This window comes from Miscanthus floridulus, chromosome 9 (assembly GCF_019320115.1).
Source record: "Miscanthus floridulus cultivar M001 chromosome 9, ASM1932011v1, whole genome shotgun sequence".
NCBI lineage: Eukaryota > Viridiplantae > Streptophyta > Magnoliopsida > Poales > Poaceae > Miscanthus > Miscanthus floridulus.
In genome coordinates, this window is record NC_089588.1 from 26,760,548 (window position 1) to 26,781,605 (window position 21,058).

The 21,058-nt window shown below is 49.9% G+C and overlaps 1 protein-coding gene and 1 pseudogene across 1 annotated transcript; both read right to left on the bottom strand.

Annotated features, from left to right (window-relative positions):
- Positions 1-8,105: 8,105 nt before the first annotated feature.
- LOC136483570 (fructose-bisphosphate aldolase, chloroplastic-like) lies at positions 8,106-10,944 on the bottom strand. The gene is made up of 6 exons (XM_066480685.1): positions 10,684-10,944; positions 9,773-10,042; positions 9,524-9,641; positions 9,333-9,424; positions 8,960-9,229; positions 8,106-8,862 (listed from the first exon to the last, which is right to left on the bottom strand). The coding sequence occupies exons 1-6, from the start codon at positions 10,828-10,830 to the stop codon at positions 8,584-8,586; spliced, it is 1,176 nt and encodes a 391-aa protein (XP_066336782.1). The 5' UTR covers positions 10,831-10,944; the 3' UTR covers positions 8,106-8,583.
- A 405-nt stretch (positions 10,945-11,349) lies between these two features.
- On the bottom strand, positions 11,350-14,716 carry LOC136483569 (uncharacterized; annotated as a pseudogene).
- Positions 14,717-21,058: the final 6,342 nt, after the last annotated feature.

Consider the following 21,058-nt stretch of genomic DNA (forward strand, 5'->3'; position numbering starts at 1 on the left):
TGCGCGATGGAGTTGGGGCTGAAATTCTGGAGCTCCACGCCATAGTAGTGCGGGAGCGCCCGCATGAAGCTATCCACCGGCGACCCGAGGCCTCGCTCGTGGAAGACGGTGAAGCTCACCACGTAGCCGTCGCGCGGCCTCGGCTCCGACTCGCTCCCCGGAGCAATCCACTCTGGCTCGTCAGGATCGGTGATCGGGCGAAGAAGACCGGCCTCCACGAGCGACTGCAGCTTCTCCTCGGTGACATTAGACCGCTCCCAGGGATCCGCCGGAAGGATGACGGGACCACCTGCCATTGCGCGGCGGGGGACGCTGCTACAGCGGTAATCTCTCTCTCTCTCTTTCGTTCGGTCTCTCTCTCTCGCCCTTCTCCTCCCCGCTCTATGCTCTCAACGACGGCACGGAGGCAGCAAAAGCGAACGCAGAAAAGGTAAGGAGGGGGAGGGCGAGGCTGTTTGCACATTTATGCAGGGACGAGTCGAAACCACTGGGCGACGAAATCGGGGAAGTTTTCCCAAAAAATCCGCTGCGGTTGCCCAGATCCGGTCTTACCGCCCACGCGCCCACTCCCTCCTCATTAATTGCGCGTACGGTTACGTCCCGTCAGCTGACGCCACGTCACGTCCAACCGCAGCAGCAGCAGGCGCCGTTTCACCTCCCCGAAAAAGCTGCCTCAAAAGGCGCGCCTACCGTTGCTAACCGCAGGGAGAGAGGTAACCCCCACCCGATTCCTTTCAGGCAAAGGAACTGGGCACCGAGCCTACTACGGTCCAGGGGTTCGAAGGCTGGGCCCTCAGGGGTTTCGACAGCCGCCCCAGGGCAACAGAGTCAGGGGCCACTACGGGCGAGCCTATACGAGGCCGAGGCCCAAGCAAGCGAAACGCTTGGGACGCCCTGTGTCGTGTCCGAGACCGGCAGGGAGGTCTCCGAATGGGATCCCACCGTAGGGAGGCACCGAGCCACCGAGGCCCAGCGAACGGCCTCGGCACCCACTAGAGAAACCCTCCGGTACTCTTGGAGCGCGTCTCCGGACCGCTAGCCGACCCCCAGCGAACGGGGTACGGGCCTCCACTCGGACTTACCCGATAACAGCTCAACCGGAAATGCCATCGCTCGCGCCCACCGAGGGTAGCATGGCACATTCCACCCCTCCTTCCGAGCGAAAAGGAAGCGCGAGGGTCGAATAAAAAGTCAGGGGAATCCCTGACGGCCCTCCTGCTCCGCGCAGAGGCTAAGGGAATCCCCCTGCAAAACATTGCCGAGGCCCAGCGACTTAGGCTCGCAAGCGAGGGGGCTCGGCAAAACAAACCCTCCTTCCGAGCGAAAAGGAAGCGCGAGGGTCATTCAAAAAGCCAGAAGAACTCCTGACGGTCCTCTCGCTCTGTGCAGAGGCTAGGGAGCTCCTTCCGCAAAAAGACGCCGAGACCCCGCGACCTAGGCTCGCACCCGAGGGGGCCTCGGTCGACAGACCCTCACGCGCGAGGGGCGAACCAAAAGCCAGGGGGACCTCTGACCGCTCTCTTGCTCCGTGCGAGAGACTCGGGGGCTCCTCCTGCAACTTTGCCGAGACCCAGCGGCTCAGGCTCGCACACGAGTGGGCTCGGCAAACAGCCCCCGTCCGAGCGAAAAGGACGTGAGGGAGACGGACAAAAAAGCCGGGAAGACCCCTGACCGCCCTCTCGCTCCGTGCGGAGGCTCGGGGGCTCTTCCTGCACCCAAAATAAAGACAAGCGGCCCAAGCCCGTTACGGTCCAGGGGTTCGAAGGCTGGGCCCCCAGGGGTTTCGACAGCCGCCCCAGGGCAAAAGAGTCAGGGACGACTACGGGCGAGCCTGTATGAGCGCGCCCTGTGTCGTGTCCGAGACCGGCAGGGAGGTCTCCGAATGGGATCCCACCGTAGGGAGGCACCGAGCCACCGAGGCCCAGCGAACGGCCTCGGCACCCACTAGAGAAACCCTCCGGTACTTTTGGAGCGCGTCCCCGGACCGCTAGCCGACCCCCAGCGAACGGGGTACGGGCCTCCACTCGGACTTACCCGATAACAGCTCACCGAAAATGCCATCGCTCGCGCCCACCGAGGGTAGCATGGCATCTTCCACCCCTCCTTCCGAGCGAAAAGGTAGCGCGAGGGTCGTACAAAAAGACGGGTGAACCCCTGACGGCCCTCTCGCTCCAGGCGGAGGCTAAGGGGCTCTTCCCGCAGCATCGTCGAGGCCCTGCGATCCGAACTCGCACCCACGGGCCCGGCAAACACAATGTAAACCCCTCACTCGAAAGAGAAAAAAGCCCCTGGAGAAGTGAAATCACTCCTCCAGGGCCTCGGGGGCTACACCCGGCGGGTGCGCTCGCGCGCACCCACCAAAACCTCGAGTACAAAACACCATCCCGACAGGAACTATCAAGAGCCAATTCTCGTCAGAACCTCAGGGGGAGTGCCTCCACTCCCCCCAAGGCTCGGGGGCTACTGTCGGATACCATAAAAAGGGGTACCCTTAGCAGAAACCAAAAAACGGCTCAGACCCTAAACAAAAACTAGAAAGACAAACGGGGTCTCAGCCAAAATCTCTGATTCGCCCGAGGCCCCCTCGCCGAGGCCCCTTCACCCGAGGCCCCCTCGCCGAGGCCTCAGAAGAAGTACCGATTCTCCGATTCGCCCGAGGCCCCCTCGCCGAGGCCCCTTCGCCCGAGGCCCCCTCGCCGAGGCCTCAGAAGAAGTACCGATTCTCCGATTCGCCCGAGGCCTCCTCGCCGAGGTCTGCAATTCTCCGACTCGCCCGAGGCCCCCTCACCGCTGACCTCAGGCGACCCCCCACCAAAGGCCTCGGCCGACCCCCTCTCGTCGCAGGCCTCGGCCGGGCCAGCGACCCTCCGTCTCGCACGAGGCGGGCACGGCAGCACTCCGCTGCCTCTTCCTCCTCCCGTCCCTCTGACAAAACGTCGTGTCGCATTAACTCAGCCGACTGCTACCCCTGACAACAGCCGCATGCTCGGCACAGTACAGCAGAACGACTGACGGGACAGGAGGCAGGACTGGGCAGGGGTTACCCGCCACTGTGCTAACCACCATGCACATGATTGGCGCCCGTACCTCACTGTGCTGCCAACTCCTGCTCCGAGGACAACGCAGCGTGGGGAGCCACGTCTGGGCTACTGTGGCCTCGGAATCAGTACCCAGGACCTATAATTCTCCCCAGGGCCTCGGCAGTTTGCTGCGGGGGCTCGGCAGCCTGAGGATCCATGTCCGTCGGGCCCCCCCGCGATGGCTCGGCCTCGGCACTTGCAGAGCCGCAGCCCCCTACGACGTCATCACACGATGGCCTGCACGTCGCCCGGACGGGGCTGGGGTTACCCGCCACTGTGCCAACCACTATGCGCGTGGTTGACGCCCATGCCTCACTGTGCTGCCAACTCCTGCCCCGAGAACAACGCGGCGTGGGGAACCACATCTGGGATACTGTGGCCTCGGAATCAGTACCCAGGACCAATAATTCCCTCCAGGGCCTCGGCAGATAGCTTCAGGGGCTCGGCAGCCTGAGGATCCATGTCCGCCGAAGCCCCACGATGGCTCGGCCTCGGCATCTGCAGAGCCATAGCCCCCTACGACGTCATCACACGATGACCAGCACGTCGCCCGCCATGTCCTGCGTCAAGCTGTACGGGAGCCCCACAATGCACAAGACCGAGTACGACCGGCGCGTCACTTCTGCACGACAAGGACGGGGGCACTCCATCGACCATGCCACGAACAGTGGCCGGCTACAGGGCTCGGACACGCCACCCCTATTAATAAAGCGCTAGGTAGTAATATGTGTACGTTCCAGTTTCTCCCTTAGAGTATAAAAGGGAGGGACTGGGGCCATTTCTAGGGGAGGAGGAACGAGCAGAAAGACAAACACACTGATAGAACTACACACTTCTACGCTGCTTGGGAACAACGTCTCAAGCAGCCCGCACCACCCTCGCCGAGACCTGGGGCTAGCTCCCACTCTCACCTAGCTTGTAACCCCCTACTACGAGCACTCCGGTGCAAGGAATACAAGATCGATCTCTCAGACTGGACGTAGGGCCTCGATTGCCCGAACCAGTATAAACCTTGTGTCTCTTTGCATCACCATCCGGGATTAGGGGCACGCAGCACAAATTCACTCGTTGGTTGAGGGACCCCCGGTTCCAAAACACCGACACTCTTCACATCCTTCTTTTTCGCTAATGCTTGGTCACAAGCGTCCAACCCCATCTGGACGTCGTCTTCCTGGACCTGTGCAGCAGATAGGTCCAACAGGCGTGCTCATCCTCACTCGCACTTGCATCTGGCGTCGGGGCGCCACGCGCATCCCTGCCACACTTCGCCCCACGTGTGCCCCTTCCCCACCGCGCGGCTGTCCCCCGTGCCTGCCGCGCCGCACCACGTCACCATCATGCGGCTCGCCCCTATCCACAGGCGTGCCCCCATCCGCCTCGCCCCACACCACCACCACCCCGGCGCCACCAGGATGTGGTCGACGCTGCTCCGAGCTTCGTCTCATGCGGCCGGTCGAAGACACCACAGCATGAAGAGGAGGCCCTGTGCACGCTGGGCCGTTTGATCTTGACGTTCCTCATGGACCTGAGCTTGCTGGCTACCGCAGTCCCCCAGGTAGGCCATGGCCTTAGTTGACGGTGTTTTAGGCGTTTTAGGCTTATGTTTTAAGGGTTTCATCTGAATATTGCAAAAGTCGATATGGGATGTTGCGTATGTTGCAATGGCAATATAGGCATGTTGCAAGCCTATGTTTCAAGTGTTTCAGGTGTTTTGGATATTTGTTTCAAATGTTTTCATCAGAATGTTTCAAAAGTTGATATGGTGTTGCACATGTTGCAATGGCTATACATGCATGTTTCAAGTTTTCCGCAAAAAAAGCATGTTTCAAGTGTTTCATCTGTTTTTATATGTATGTTGCAAATTTTTAATCTGAATGTTTCAAAGTAGATCTTGTGTTGCAGGCCGCTGTCCGACTACTGCTGCTGCGCCGCCGTGGTTCACGTGCCGGCGCCTGAGGCCTAGAGACGCCTCCATGGCGTGCATCCGTAGGCGGGGCAGTGGGCACGGGTCGCGGTTCCGCCGTGTTGTTGGTGTGGGTCACGGTTTTGCCGTGCAGACGCAGGATGGGCATAAGGGCGTGGTTCCACCATGCGGGGCTCGAGATGGGCGTGGGTCACAGTTTCGGACGCTAGTGATGGTTGGGAACAGGACGGAACATGTGGGATGCGATGCAGGCACCGGGGCGCGGGAGCTGCGTCCAGACGCGGGCCTTGGAGCTAGACGTCCGGGCGCTAGCTTTGTCTTTCTCTTTTTCGTCTTAGCGCTTTCGTTTCTTTTTTTTTAGACTTTCTTATTTCTGATTTGGTTTCTAATTGGAGCGCGCGTCAGTAAGAGTATCATTTCAATTTAAGTTGCGGAGGGAGGTGCTCGATCGAGCGGAGGAAGCGGGTGAGCGGGATGATCGTTCGTAGTTTTTAGATGTAGAGATATATATAGAGAAGAGACATAAACAAAAGAAGAAAAATAAGAAAACGTATATGCTTATCTACACTACTCGGTGGGTGCAATACTAATAATGCATTATCTCAAAAATGCCTTAAGTAGATGATTTAAAATGAAAATTGATAGTAGCAGAAGTGATCACGCTTACTGCATGATTTAGGCCCTGTTCGTCTCCTACAGAATCACTCCCAGAAAGAATAGTAGCAGAAGTGAACACGCTTACTGCATGATTTAGGCCCTGTTCGTCTCCCACGGAATCACTCCCAGAAAGAATTTCTGGCCGGAATCGTTAGTCAATTTATATAAGTTTTGTTCAAAAAAATTATTATATAAGTTTTTATTAGCCGGATTGATTCCTGGTGACATTTTGCCCAAACTGAACAAGCCGTTAAAATTAAAATCAAACATATTTTTCTGAAAAATAGGCCGTAGTGGTGGTTGCCCAAACTGAACAGCATTTCATCTCCACCATCGGAGCCATCAGTGGACAGCGACTGGAACGGCTGGTGAAGGCGTCGGGTGACTGAGATCGGTGAATGTTGACGCGAGATGTGGACGTTCACGTCTGATCTTTGCACACGACGAATACAAAGGGACCGTGATTTTTGTGATCTGAAATCAAAGCCGACAGGGAAGTATCGCCGGGCCGTCGAGCGCGTGCGCACAAAGCCAGATGTAGATGGAATCATTTGACTTTTTAGATGCAGAGACGGAGATAGAGATTGATAAATTTTAAGAGCATCCTATTATTTACTCCTAAAAATATGTAGTTCTGTAACTCCTAAAAAGGCATTGGGAGAAAAAAGAAGCTATCTCCAAGAATTTTCAATAATACACTCCAAAAATATAGAAGACAATTTTAATCATATACTATTTCTAAATTATCGTAACTACTTTTATATATTCTTTCTCTCTCGTACATTTGGATCAGGAATCGTTTTGTACTCCTTATTCTTTCCCACATCCTTCCACATTTAGATTGACCGACCGATACGCACGGGAAAGCAGTATCCAAAGTTACGCGTGACGAGGAAGGATTTCCTAAGTGCGTAAGTTTTAGGAGCATGGATTAGGAGTTGTTGAAGAGATGTTTTTTCTCATCTTGCTAAAAACTAATGATTGGGAAGGAAAATATGGTACTCTTGGCGATGTTCAAGCTTGTGCAAGTTAATAACATAAAACTAGCATGGTAATAAGCGCATAATTTTACTGCTGGTGTTGAGAAACAATACCGTGTTTTGTGGAGACGGTCACCAGCTTGGGAGCGGCAGCCTGGCGCGTGGCACCCCATTCAGCCTTCTTGGCAAAGAAAGACGACTTGAGGAGAATAGCAGATGCCATTGTTCTCGTTCTGAAGGCGAACGGGGAGATCAGGTGCTACCCTCTCTTTAATTTGACAGTCTTTCCTTAGAGGGTTGAGAAGTGGCTGTCACAAGGTCGTGCAACTGGGGGCACACAAGGACAGGGGATATGAGTTGTGAGGTGGATACTGGCCTTTCTGCATATCAATGGCTGTTCTTTGGTTGCTGCGATCAGCCAATCCTCTTGTCACCCTCTCTTTTGTCCTGTCTCTGGCAGATATTTCCCTTTCTCTTCTTCTTTGTACCGTGTAAAACTTGCAAAAGAAACATTTTCCTCTTTGATCGACGACGACATGAACCGTCAATATTGGATGTGCACTCTTGACCTCAAGATGGATCCTGCCTGATGAGGAATTCTGGGTTTCTGTGGGCAGATTTCACCACCAACTGTTGCCCGTTCGTGTCTGTGTCCTGATAGATTGCATCACTGAAATTGCCCAGTTGACAGTTAGTCCATGAAATTGCCCAGTTGTCAGTTATTCCATGAAATACCAGTACATTATATTTTCCAGTCAGTATTTTGGTGGTAACAATAACAAACCCCAGCTCTGAGTTCTTTGCTGGATGCTGGGTCCCTTCTGCGACACACTTCTGGTCCTATAGCTCCCAAAGGCAGAATTAATGGTGCTGCTTCTTGGGCCTAGCTGCACAAGGGACAACCACCACTAATTTTGAAACCTCCCAACCAAGATGCCAACATGAGGATTCCAACTGTACAGTATTCTGGGAGATCATTTGCGATTTCAATATGTGATGATTTCCAAGGATTTTTTTTTTTCTCATGGCCATGCAAAAGAGAACTGACATTGTCTAATGCCAATATGCCATACCATAAAAATTAACAAACCAGCTAGAAGATAATAGAGAAAGAAAATACAAATATCATATTTTGAATAATAAAAGTTGTTGCATTCAGTAATGGGAGAAAGGAAAATGTAACAATTGCCAAAAAAAAAATTATATACCAGCGAGCAAAAATCTTTGATACCAGTGAGCAAATTGGCCAACATGGCACCTATTGATCTCCATGACAACGAAAGAAAAAAGGTGACATGAAAGTGATTTCACTATTGAATAACGAGAGCTAAACAGTGACAAAATGTTTGCAAGAGCAAATTGGCCACACATGGCACCTATTGATCTCCATGGCAGCGAAAGAAACAAAGTGCCATGAAACTGATTTCGCTATTGAATAACAAAAGCTACGAAAGAAACAAAGTGCCATGAAAGTGATTTCACTACTGAATAACGAAAACTGAATAGTGACAAAATGTTTACAAGAGCAAATTCGCTACACATGGCACCTATTGATCTCCATGACAGCGAAAGAAATGATTTCCCTGTTGTATACTACCGTTGGCCATACGAGGGAGATACTATGTGCTGCATTTCTGCTGTAGAGGAGTGAACTGAAGAGCGTGATATAAGTTACAAGTAGAAATATAGCACGGCGATCTATATAATCAATTTCATCTTCCACCCTATGAATTTGAGATAGGCTTCTGGAATGTTGTGGAATGTCAAATTCTACACCAACTAACTTAGCCCATTAAATAGATTCCAATTCCTCCAAATGAAAAGGATCCAAACGACCCCAGGGTAGTAATAAAATTGCAGTGTATTTTTCCAGCTGAACCTGCCATTGCAGACTGGCTACAGTGCCCTCGAGGAACGGACTAGCAGCAGTGGTATCGTCGTCTTAGTAGCTGTAGTTCTTGACGAACATGCCCTCTTTGGCCGCAGCGGCCTCACCATCGCTGGTGTACTTGCCGAGCTGCGCCAGGGAGTTGGCCTTGGCACGCAGCAGCAGCGCGTCCTGTGCTGCCTTCACGTTCTCGGGCCTGCCGCCCCATGTCTTGAGGCAGGTGTTCTGCAGCGCCCTAGCGTAGGAGAAGGACACATGCCACGGGTTGGGGCTCTGGTTCATGGCGTTCAGGTTCTGGGTCGCCTCAACCTCAGACTGCCCACCAGACAGGAACTGCATTATATTGCACAAAATAATAGCAGTTGAGAACACAGAAGACCATGGCATGTGCAACCGGAGAGAAACCTGTTAGCAAGAAGAGAGCGCTGACCATGATGCCAGGAACGGCAGGAGGGATCCTTCTGTGAAGGAGCTTGAGGGTGTACTCGGCTACTTGCTCAGGGGTGGCCTTCTCCTCGCACTCAGCACCAGGGGTGACCATGCTGGGCTTGAGCAGGATGCCCTCAAACATCACATTGTTCTCAGACATGTAATAGAAGGTCTCTGCCCACACCTTCTGTGCGACCTCGAAGGTCCTCTCGATGCCATGCTCACCATCAAGAAGGATTTCGGGCTCCACAATTGGCACCAGACCATTTTCCTAGCATTTCATTTTGACAGATATATAAGGGTGTTTTTATATATAGGAGTACATGCATATTGAGAAGAAACCAATATGATGGTCCTTTTTCTAGGATATATACCTGTGAAATGGCGGCATAGCGGGCAAGACCCCAGGCAGCTTCCTTCACGGCTAGTTCAGATGGACCGTTGGGGATGCTGACAACAGTGCGCCTGTGACAGAACTTCACGTCACACTCACACATGGGATCTATATATATATGTCACCACGTACATAACGACAGAAAGTAACTGCCAATGCAGCAGGGGCCACATTTCTCACCACTTGCGAAGCGGGCACCAGCCTGGTAGTAGGCTGCTTCACGTGAAGCAAGGCCATCAAGACCTTGGCACCACGACTCGTTGTTGGAGCCAGCAAGTGGCACAAGACCCTGAGATTGAGCATAGCTTCAGAGGTTTGCTGTTGCTTTCGATCTTGAAAGAGACTGTCACAACTCCAACAAATCTTGTTTCTAAGAACCTACAACGCATGTCACGTGTCGGTTTGGAGTCTACAACATACCTTGTCGACCTTGATACCAGGCACGATTCCCTGCTCATTAAGGACGTCAACAATCTTCTTGCCATCAACAGTTGACTGGTACAGGGTCTCCTCGAAGAGGATAGCACCAGAGATGTACTGCCCCAGGCCTGGGGCACTGACAAGGATGGTCCTGTAAGCCTGGCGGTTGGCCTCAGTGTTCTCAAGGCCAATGGAGTCAAGCCTCTTGCCGCAGGTAGCGTTTGACTCATCCATGGCAAGTATACCCCTTCCTGGTGATGCGATGGTTTTCTGAAGCAAGAAGAATAAACTTGTAATATTCTGAACCATAACTGAAATGATCATCATAGCTTTCCTTTCTCAATAGAAAAGAACAGTTATTTTTTCCAGGTTGATGAAATGTTCTTTCAGAAGTTTGAGACCACAGCAAGTCATATATATTATGAACCTTTCAGATGGATCACAGAACTTAAGCAGGACCTTTCAAAGTAATCTAAAATGTAACTGAACTAGCATGTAGTCATCAAAATTATGAGTGGCTATACTGCTTCTTGGCCTATACTGGTGTTGACATGTGCCAGCCCAATATACATACTCCTAGATGTCTAGTTCACAAATTCATCTCCGTGAACATTGCAAGTTCCTAAACCAATGCAAGGAGAGAATGCTGATTTAGACTAGCGTGTGTGCATAAATGAGTAATAATATGGGATCAAAACTGTCAAATGGGTTATCTTTCCTAATGAATCCTCAAACTTGCATTAGTTAAATCATGATAAACAAAACTGAAGTTTTCATGGTTGAAATAAGTTGTTTCAAACAGGGCCATATGTCATTTTTCTATTGATACTAACAAGCTCCTGCAAGTTAATAACATAAAACTAGCATGGTAATAAGCACATAATTTTACTGCTGGTGTTCAGAAACAATACCGCGGTTTTGACAAGCTCATCAGCATAGGCACTAGCACGGACAACCATGGAGATAGTCATCGGCTTGGTAGCAGCAGCCTGGCGCGTGGCACCCCATTCAGCCTTCTTGGGAAGGAAAGACGACTTGAGGAGAGTAGCAGATGCCATTGCTCTGGTTCTGTAGGTGATCGAGGAGATCAGGTGCTACCCTCTCTTTGATGACACACAGTCTTTCCTTAGGGGGTTGAGACTTGAGAAGTGGTGCAGCAGCTGGCATATAAGGTCGTGCACCTGCTGGGGGCACACAAGGACAAGGGATATGAGCTGTGTGGTGGAGACTGGCCTTCTGGAAATGAATGGCTGTGCTTTGGTTGCTGCAATCAGCCAATCCTCTTGCCACCCTCTCTTTTGTCCTGTCTCTGGCAAATATATATTTTCCCTTCTCTTTTTCTGTGTATACCATGTAAGGTCTTGTTTAGTTCCAAAAAGTTTTCCCAAAAAGTGCTACAGTAGCCATCACATCGAATCTTGCGATACGTGCATAGAGCATTAAATGTAGACGAAAAAAAAACTAATTGCACAGTTTGGTTGGAAATCGCGAGACGAACGTTTTGAGCCTAATTAGTCCATGATTGAATACTAATTGCCAAATAAAAACGAAAGTGCTACCGTAGCCAAATTCCCAAATTTCGCCCAACTAAACAAGGCCTAAAACTTGCAAAAGAAACATTTTCCTCTTTGCGCGATGACAACATCGTCCAAAAATATCGGATGTGCATTCTTGACCTTAAGATGGATCCTGCCTGATGAGGAAATCTGGGTTTCTGTGGGTGGATTTCACCACCAACTGTTGCCCATTCGTGTCTACCAACGGCAGAGATGTCCTGACAGATTGCATCCGTCAAAATTGCCCAGTTGTCAGTTATTCCATGAAATACATTATATTTTTCCAGTCAGTATTTTGGTGGTAACAAACTCCAGCTCTGAGTTGTTTGCTGGATGCTGCAGGGTTCCTTCCGTGACACACTTCTGGTCCTAGCTCCCAAAGGCAGAATTAATGATGCTGCTTCTTGGGCCTAGCTGCACAAGGGACAACAACCACTAATTTTGAAACCTCCCAACCAAGATGCCAACATGAGTATATTCCATGTACAGCAGTATAGCATTCTGGAAGATCGTTTGTGATGATTTTCTAGGGAATTTTCTTTTCTCATGGCCTTACAAAAGAGAACTGACATTGTCTATCGCCATACCGTAAAAATTTATAAACCAGCTAGGAGATAATAGAGAAAGAATATACAAATATGATACATTGCATAGTAAAAGTAGCTGCGTTCAGTAAATGGGAGAGAAGGAAATTATAACACTTGCAAAGAAGTTTATTTGATACCAGCAAGCAAATTGGCCACATATGGCACCTATTATTGATCTCTATGACGACAAACCATGAAAGTGATTTCACTATTGAATAACAATGATCTCCATGACAACGAAAGAAACAAAGTGCCAAAGTGTCATGAAAGTGATTTCGCTATTGAATAACAATGAGCTCCATGACAACGTAAGAAACAAAGTACCATGAAAGTGATTTCACTATTGAATAACAAAAAACTGAATAGCTACAAAATGTTTACAAGCACATAATTTTGGTCTGACAGGGATTTCAGAATTACATAAAAAATTGGATGGACCGCTACAACTCCAGACTTCGGAGAAATATCACTTTCAGGGCTGATGTGTATAGAACTTTTTCAATGAAAAGAAATAATAGTATAATACAAAACAAAACAAAAAAAATCAGTTTCACCAAGATGCTATGCATACCATTTTTTAACACACCCAAACATTGGATCTGAACACCTCGCTTTGTGTAACTTCAACTTGAAGCATCGAAAAGCTCATCAGTCATCACAGCTTCCAATTATGGATGATGAAAAATTTGCACAAAGACCTATTTTTCTGCTGTACTCCAATTATCAATATTTGGAACTGATGGGAAATCGAGTCACAATAAGCACAAATTTCATCCTTGAGATAAATGTAACCATCCCTTTAGATGAACATACAACCAGTGAAATAATCCCTTCACAAACTATCTTCAGCATCAACTGAAGGCACCGTAGCTTGAGCAAATTCAACTGCTTCACAGGTTAACCAGGCAGTAAATTCATGCCAAGTACTATGGCATATATAACCAAAGAGGTTGGCATCTGAACAAGTAGTGCAATCTTTGTAGGATGTCTCTGTAAATATCAATCAGAAACTGGCATGCAGGTAACCGGGCAAGTCAAAGATTAACCCATATTTCACATTCCTTACGCTTGCCTGTAAATGTCAATCAGAAACTGGCTCGCAGGTAACAGGGCAAGCCAAAGATTAACCCATATTTCACATTCCTTATGTTTGCCGCTTCCAAAAATTTTCTTCACCTCTCTCTTGTCATTATACAAAACCTAAAGCACCTTCTGTTTTTTCTTTGCAGGTTTATGAAAGTTTCTAAAACGAGGAAATCCTGATGAATAGGAGCTGAATTCATTCCTCATAGAGATGGTTGTGACTAATAAATTACCTGCATGCTTCAGCAAATTCTCTTGTTCAATTCTGCTCCTTTAGAAACCTCATTGATTGGCTTCCAACAAGCTTCTTCAGCCGCCTCACAAGTATTAGATAAAAATGCCAGAAGCTTTTGCCTGAGCAACGGTGATAACTTGTCACAACCTGTCAATGGCTCCAATGACGGCACCACTCCTTTCTTCACCAGAACCCCAAACGCACTCCTCACACAGAGTGCAATTGCCTCTTTCTTATGCACATCATAGTTATCAATCAGAAGAAACAAGAACTCAAGTAGCATGTTCGTGATATCAGTGTACTGAGACACTGAGTTCACCATCAGGAGCATAGCAGGTTCAATATTCATGACACTACCCCTCCCCTCCTCGAAGAACAACCAGTCATAGAACAGCGCCAGCTTCGCATTCGCCACAACATAACCCTTGCTGCAAGTCATCAACAGCCAACCTACGACCGCCCAGCGAGCAATGACACCAGATTGCATGACCTCATTGGTCGGGTGGTACCCGCAGCATATGAACCGCACAATGTCAGGGATCCTCTCCTCCCCTCCAGGCACCATCAGGTGCTTCCTTGCAAACCACAGCTGGTACCTCTTCTGATCCCACCACTTCACATTGTTCATCATGAACAACAGCTGCGTCTCCATCTCTGACGTGATGGCCATGGCCGTGCACCAACGGGGGTGTTCCAATCCGACAGACATTGGCAGCTCGGTCAAGTATCAAGTCTCGCCACAGCACCTGGAACTCCGGCACGAGCGGCAGCTCGTGGAGCGACCTCACAAGGTCCCTTCCGAGGAGTGCGCACACTTGGAAGTGATCCCGCAGCACGGAGACGCAGAAAGACACCAGCCTCCCCCTGCATTCTTGCAGATTTTTGGCACCCTTGCACTCATCGCAGTCCTTGCACTCGACGCTGCCTGCAGCCAGAGCGAGGCGATTCCTGGAGAGGAGTCGGAGGAAGGCCAACACGGCGGTGGCGAGGAGCTGGGGCTCTTCGTCGGCGAGAAACGAGGCGTGCTCGTGCAAGACCTCGAGCAGGCGGGCGTCCCCGGGGAACGGCACGCGGCGGAGGAGGGAGGAGAGGAGGGGCGCGAACCCCGGCGCCGCCGCGCGGGCGAGCTCGGAGGCGGCGAGGAGGAGGAGGGTGCGCGGGTGGGGGAGAAGGAGGGAGGAGGGGAGGGAGAGGAGAGCGGACGCGAAGGCATGGTAGAAGGCCGGGAAGCGGGCGCCGGCGGCGTGGAGGACGACAAGGAGACGCCGCGGGAGCGGGAAGGCTCGGTGAGGAAGGCGAAGGCGAGGGCGAGAGGTAGGTGCGGCGAGGAGAGATCGGCGGAGGACGGAGACGGGGAGGGGAGGACGAGATGCGCGGAGTGGAAGGGGTGTTCCGGGGAGGAGGCGGAGGTCGGGGGCGGGTGGTGGTCGCCGCCGGCGAGGAGACGCGTGGGAGCGGAAGACGGCGGAAACGGCGGCGGCATTGGGGAGGAAGAAGATTGCCCGGCAGGAGGATTAGGTAGGCCTCGTCATATCCATGGACCAAATTTTTTCGTGGGCCGGCCCATAACGGCACGCCAAAACAACTGGGTGTTAATTCCTGAACGGGCTTTTATCACAGGTGACAAGTGATCCTAAAACAAGATGAAGATGACAGGTGTGCCTAGAAGAAAAGCCGAGAGGGTTCCAGAGTCTTGCCCCAGCTACAAGCTACAGGAGAGAGCGGCGACTCTAGGCGGAAGAACTTCCCACCGTCGAGTTGGCCAGCTCCTCCCCTCTGATGCTCCTCACCGGCGTCGGAGTGGGAGAGTGGCTTGGCTTTGGCTATCGGTGTTTTGGTTCGTAGATCTACTAAATAGCTTAGTTAGTTTTAATAAATAAGGCTCCGGTGTGGTGGTGAGCCTTCACCGGTGTTTGTGTCCCTCTGAGTCTTCTCCGACATGGGCTCTGTTCGGCATGATTTATCGCTGATGCGGTTGATTTGTAGGGCTAATTTGTTGTGAGAGAAAAATATTATTCTATGGCTGAAAAAGTAAAGCTGATTCTGACTTATAAGCTCAAGCGAACGGAGCTGTTACTTCCGGTGATATGTTTTTGAGGTATGTCTATACTCTAATAATGGTTGGGCTGGAGTTAGTTCTGCTCCCCTGGTTAGAGTTCTTCTTCGGCCTGCTGCTCCAGCCTTGTCTGGTCTTGTTGGTGCCGTTGCTTCTGCTTCTCCTTGCAGGGGAAGATGTCTCTTCCTCAGGCCGATGGGGTCTCTGCCCAGCTCGTTCAGTGATCTTTAGGTGTCTTGGGATGTGGATACCATCTGTAGTGGCTTAAAAATTTGAGTTGGCTTGTGGTGGCCTTACCTCGTCGGTTCCTTTGGAGATTGTTGCTCCGGTTTCATCGATTCACTATGGCTTTGGCACCCAGAAGATGAGCAGGGGAGACCATGTCCAAGACTTGTGTGCATTTTGCTGTAATTCCATACTTCATCAGGGTCCTGTTTGTAACTTGGGTGTATTGTGTTACATGTAATGCAATCCACCCTTTTCTAAAAAAAAAAGATGGTGATGACAAGTGAGTTACCAAACATTCAAGCTGCATATCTAACTTTTTTTTCATCAAATTATACCAAAGTCCAAAGAGTAAATTTTACTGGCAGTCCTCAAACTTATCCCGTATTCTCAAATAGATACCGGTACTTGTTCTTTTATATCCAAAAAAAGAAGATGAAGTCTTGCATTTTCACTAAAAATCTCTTATATATATATACTAGCAAATATGTTTTTGCGTTGCAACAGAAGAAAAACAAAATATCAAATATATTCATGGAAGCGAGTATGGAAAATGCTATATGCCTATTCATATTTTCCCTTTCCTTGAAATTTAAGACCTTTGATTTATTTTATTAAGACTACAACATCCATAATTTAAGTCAATCAAGGCAATAATATGACAATGTAAAAGTATATATCAGATTAAATACAGTCTTGATAATTTTTTCTCCCATCTCAAAGCACAGAAATATTACTTGTAGATATATCATAATTTTAATTTTCATACTATTGGTATAGATAAATATTAAGTTCCATGACTTCCTTTGAAAACCCATGAAAGTCTACAATTCTAATATCTATTCAAGCGGTAAGGAGTTAACTGCTGACATATTAGGGACTGATCTGTTAGTTGATGATTATGATGAAGACCCCTTTCGATTTTCCACATGGCATCTCTCGTCGAGGATTGCACGGATATACATGGACAACTTGGAGTATATTTATTTAGAGTAAAATGCATCCTAGGTCCTTAAGCTTTCGGAGCATTTCCGTCTAGGTCCTCAAACTAAAAAAAAAACGACTATCTAGGTCCCTTATCTACTACCACCGTGCACTAGAGGTCCAAAACTAACCACGCAAGCACCAACATCCGACGTGGCATGCCACGGTGGCAGCTGAACACTAGGGCCCATGCCACATTCTCAAAAAAAAACCCTCACACTTTTGGAGGACGCTGTTTCAGAGAGAGGAAGGGGAATGGAGGGTGATGGCGTTGCGACTGCGGCGCCCGATGCGGCGGGAAAGCAGAGCACCGCCCGTGACCTCACCGGGAAGGGATTCGTCGGCGGCGTCCTGGCTGTGAGATTCGCAGCACTGTGCTCCGCGAGCTCTGGCCGTCACGGATCGAGGTGGATCCCAGCACCTTGCTCCGCAAGCTCCGGCCGAGCCTGAATGACGACGACAGAAGCCACTGGAACCGGCCGCTCGTCTCGCCAGCACTGCGGTCAGCGATGATACTGCTGTCGTCACCGCCTCCTTTGCTCAGCGCGCGAACTCCCCCGAGCTACCAGCAGCAGCAGCCTCCTTGGTCTACGGTTTTCGGCCGAGGCCGTGATGGGATCCTGCGCGGCCATGGAAAAGGAGCGCGTGATGGGTGTGGTTCCAACAATGGGCTCCTGCACCGCGGCGCCGGTCTTGGTAGGGAACCTGCAGGAGCTCCCGTATCCGATCCTCGAGGCGACCACGCCACGCATCGCTGCCGAGCTACAGGAGCTCCTGTCCCTGGGCGCGAACTCGCGCTCCGCTTCCACGGCGTGGAGGGCCTGTGCGGCCTCGTGCGTGCCCACCTGTGCACGGCCGGAGCTCTTGGTTGGAGCCTCTTACAGCGCCGCTTCCTCCGTGCCCTTGAGCCGTCGATCTCCTCCTAGTTAGCGCCATGTGCAGAGATGCGGCTGCCTCTTGGCCCATCGCCGTCTGCTGGCTCGTTAGCTACTTAGCTTGCACGTGAGCATGTATGTGAAAGTACACATGCACCTACATGCATGTAGCTCAACGCACTCCGGCGTCGCGGTGACGGGTAGATGGCGTGCATGTTGACTGTTGAGCCGGCAGACCTGGTCACGACGGCTGCTCGTCCGCGTGCCTGTAGCGGCAGCGGCAACCCCTGTTAGCATGCGCGTCCACACGCCGGCTGCTGCTGGTCGCCCGCGTGGCCATGGCGGCTCGCACGCATGCCCGCAGCAGCGGTAGCGGCGCCTGCGGGGCGGATGTGGCGGCCCGCCCGCGCTTGCCTGCTCACGCGCGTTCGCGGAGTTGGCCGCCGGCAACACGGAGGCGGCAGCTGGGGGGCCCGTGAGGTCCATGCGGTGGCGGTGACGCGCGGTCGGGGCCGCGGCGGCGGGCAGAGCGCGACTGCCCGGCGCGCACGCCCACGGCGGTGGCGGGGCGGCGGCGATGCCCACGGCTGATGGTGAGGCGTGGGGTGGCTCGGCTACGGCGGAACGACAACGGCAAATCGCGAGCTCGCAGCCTCGCACCCGGCGACCATGGTGAACGTGCCCGCGACGAGCAGGGAGAGCGAGAGGGAGAAGAAGAGGGCTAGGGCGAGAGAGTGGAGGCGAGCGCGAGCTTGGCCAAGCCTTAAGGCGCGTGGGGCGGAAGCGCTCCTGGCCGCGTGCGTTGGCGGCGAGCTCCAATGCTCCATGCGCTGGAACCTCGCCGCGTTGCCGGATGACATATCGTGGCTGGTGTGGATGCTGGAAGCGAAGCTCGTGGCCGCGTTGAGCAGCATCGGCTGCCGTGACGACGCCCCACAGCGCGGCGTCCACCTGGAACTGGAGGTGCGCGGGAGGCGAGGGGAGCAGCGCGGCTAGGGTGGACAGGCCCACGTCTGGTGGCCACCGGACGGGCCGGCTGGTTCCCCTTCCTTCCTCTCGATCCCAGCCTCGGCAGCGTCCCGCGCTCGCCCCAACCCCGCCGACGTCGCCGTGGATCATCCGTAGGAGCCCGTCGAGCACCAGGCGCTCCTCGGCATCCTCGCCTGCCCCGGGTCTGCTGGCGCCGGCGACCGCGACGTGGAACCGGCATCACGGGCGGTGGGAGTTGGCGGCCCCGGCACCTCGGGCTCGCGAGCAGCACGGGCACCGCCATCCTCCTCCTGGGCATTCCCACCCCGGCACAGACTTGGGAGTGAGAGAGAGAAATGGGACAGGGGGTTTTTGGAAAAAGTTGGCACAGCCACAGTGTCTAGCTGCCACCGTGGCACGTGACCACGTCGGCTGTTGGCGTTGGCGTGGCGGGCTTCAGACTTTTAGTGCACGACGGCGGTAGTTCAGGGACCCATATAGTCGTTTTTTTAGTTCGAGGATCCAGATGGGAGTGTCCTAAAAGTTTAAGCACCTGGCATGCATTTTACTCATTTATTTATATTACATACTGTATAACAAAGTACTCAATATTTCAGTTCACAATTTGATTAGTTGGATCATTGGTTGATCTAGTTTCTAACAAAAATAAGGTATATTCCTAATCAAAACTACATCAATAATCTAGTGGTATGAATATATATTTATGATAAAAAAAAGTCAAGGATTCAAGTACCTATGATACTACATTTATGATTTGTTTCTATGTCTACATAAGAAAAAAAATGAGAAATACTAAAAAATACTTTTTTGGGGGGAAAATACTAAAAATACTGAAAAAGGTAGGTGGGATGGCGCCCGTGAAAAACAGGTGCAAGAAAAAAAATGGATGAACGGAAAAGAAGAAAAAACAAAATGGAAACATGCGAAAACAAAAAAATGGACTCAAGAAAAACGAAGAATTCCACTTGCGGAACGGACTCCAATGGGGGAGACATGAAGACGGAGTGAGAACAAACGGAAGCCAAAACGAATTGTGACATGAGATATTAGTTGGGCTCGCCCAACATACTTTAATTTATATGTGAATAGCTTGGAGTATATTATGTATTGTATAACAAAGTACTCAAAATATTTCAGTTCATGATTTGATTAGTTGGATCATCGGCTCATCCAGTTTCTAACAAAAAATAAGTTGTATTCCTAATAATATTACATTTATTGTTTATTTTTATGTTAATTAAAAAGGAGAAATACTAAAATATGCACACAAAAAAAAAGCTAGGTGGAACGGCGACCGTGAAAAAAAAAAACTAACGCAAGAAAAACAAAAACAAAAATCCCACATGCGGAACGCAACCATAGAATAGAACTCCAACGGAGATAAATGGACGGAAGCCGAAACGAGCGATCGTTCCTCCCTCGCCCTCACGCGCCGTCAGCCAGGCTGACGCAAAAGGCGGGGCACGCTGCCATACTGCAGTCCGCAACGGCATTCAATGCATGCGGGCCACATCGGCAAGGTCCAAATAACATCACCATATTTGCTGATGCTAAAATTTAGTTTATAATGATATTTATGTTGAAATATTATGAGAAAAAAATATTATTTTATAACTTAAAAAATAGTTCTAAATAAGTTTGAACTAACGTGGCGAATCGGCCTGTTCGTTTGTATTATAATTCATACTTTTTAGCTTGATTTTTTAGTCAGAATAGTATTTTTCTTTCACAATAAATTAACTGAAATAATGTTTGAGCTTGTTTTTTCAGCTAAACAAACGGGGATAAGATCGAGCTCTCGAACGACCTCTCGATCAGTGCGCTCTGCTCTGCTTTCTCGATCAGAGCTGCGGTTTTGGGGCTTTTGTTTGGTTTATAAAAGTTGATTTTTTTGACATAATTGGCTTCTGGTTGTCTGATTTTTGCTATTAGCTTTTATAATACATTTTTAGCTTCTCATCAGCGTACTAAATAAAAGCTCAAAATACTCAACATCGGCCGTAAGCACCGTTCCAGTACAAGAAAGCGAAAAAGACGAGGTTAGATAGGTCTGATGTTGGACCAAATGTCTTAGTAGGCCTCGGTGGAGGCCCATAACGGCACGCATACTGTATTTTATTACAGCCAACACACATATCAGTTGTATCTTTTACCCACTGTAAAAAAAAATGTACTGCTATCTTTAAACAATGCAGATTACAATTGACTTGATTATTTTATATTATATATCTGGTTCATCTAGGCATACCATTTTTTCCATTTTACTGGTTATTATTGTTCTCGGTGTCACATTTTTATACCCATTCTTCTAATTTTCTGATCAATATAGATATATAGTTCCTCCCAACACAGGTACAAGTCCATCTAAGTTTGTCCTAAAATAAATTTCATTTAACTTTGACCAGCACTGTCTATAGAAAAATGTTATCATAAATCAAAAGAGTTGTACATCGTAGTAGTTTTTACAATAAATAATTCTAGAAATGTTAATCCTGTGTTGTCTACTGATATTAATTATAAATATTTATTGTTATTTATTAATTATAGATATTGATGGTGAAAGTTAAAAAGAATATCGGTCGTACCATACAGAAAATGAACGAAGGTGTAAAAAGCAGTTATCAGGAATTTAGAGAAAGAAATTGCCATTCAATATCAACTAAACTGACACTTAACAGCAGAGAAGTTGTACTTC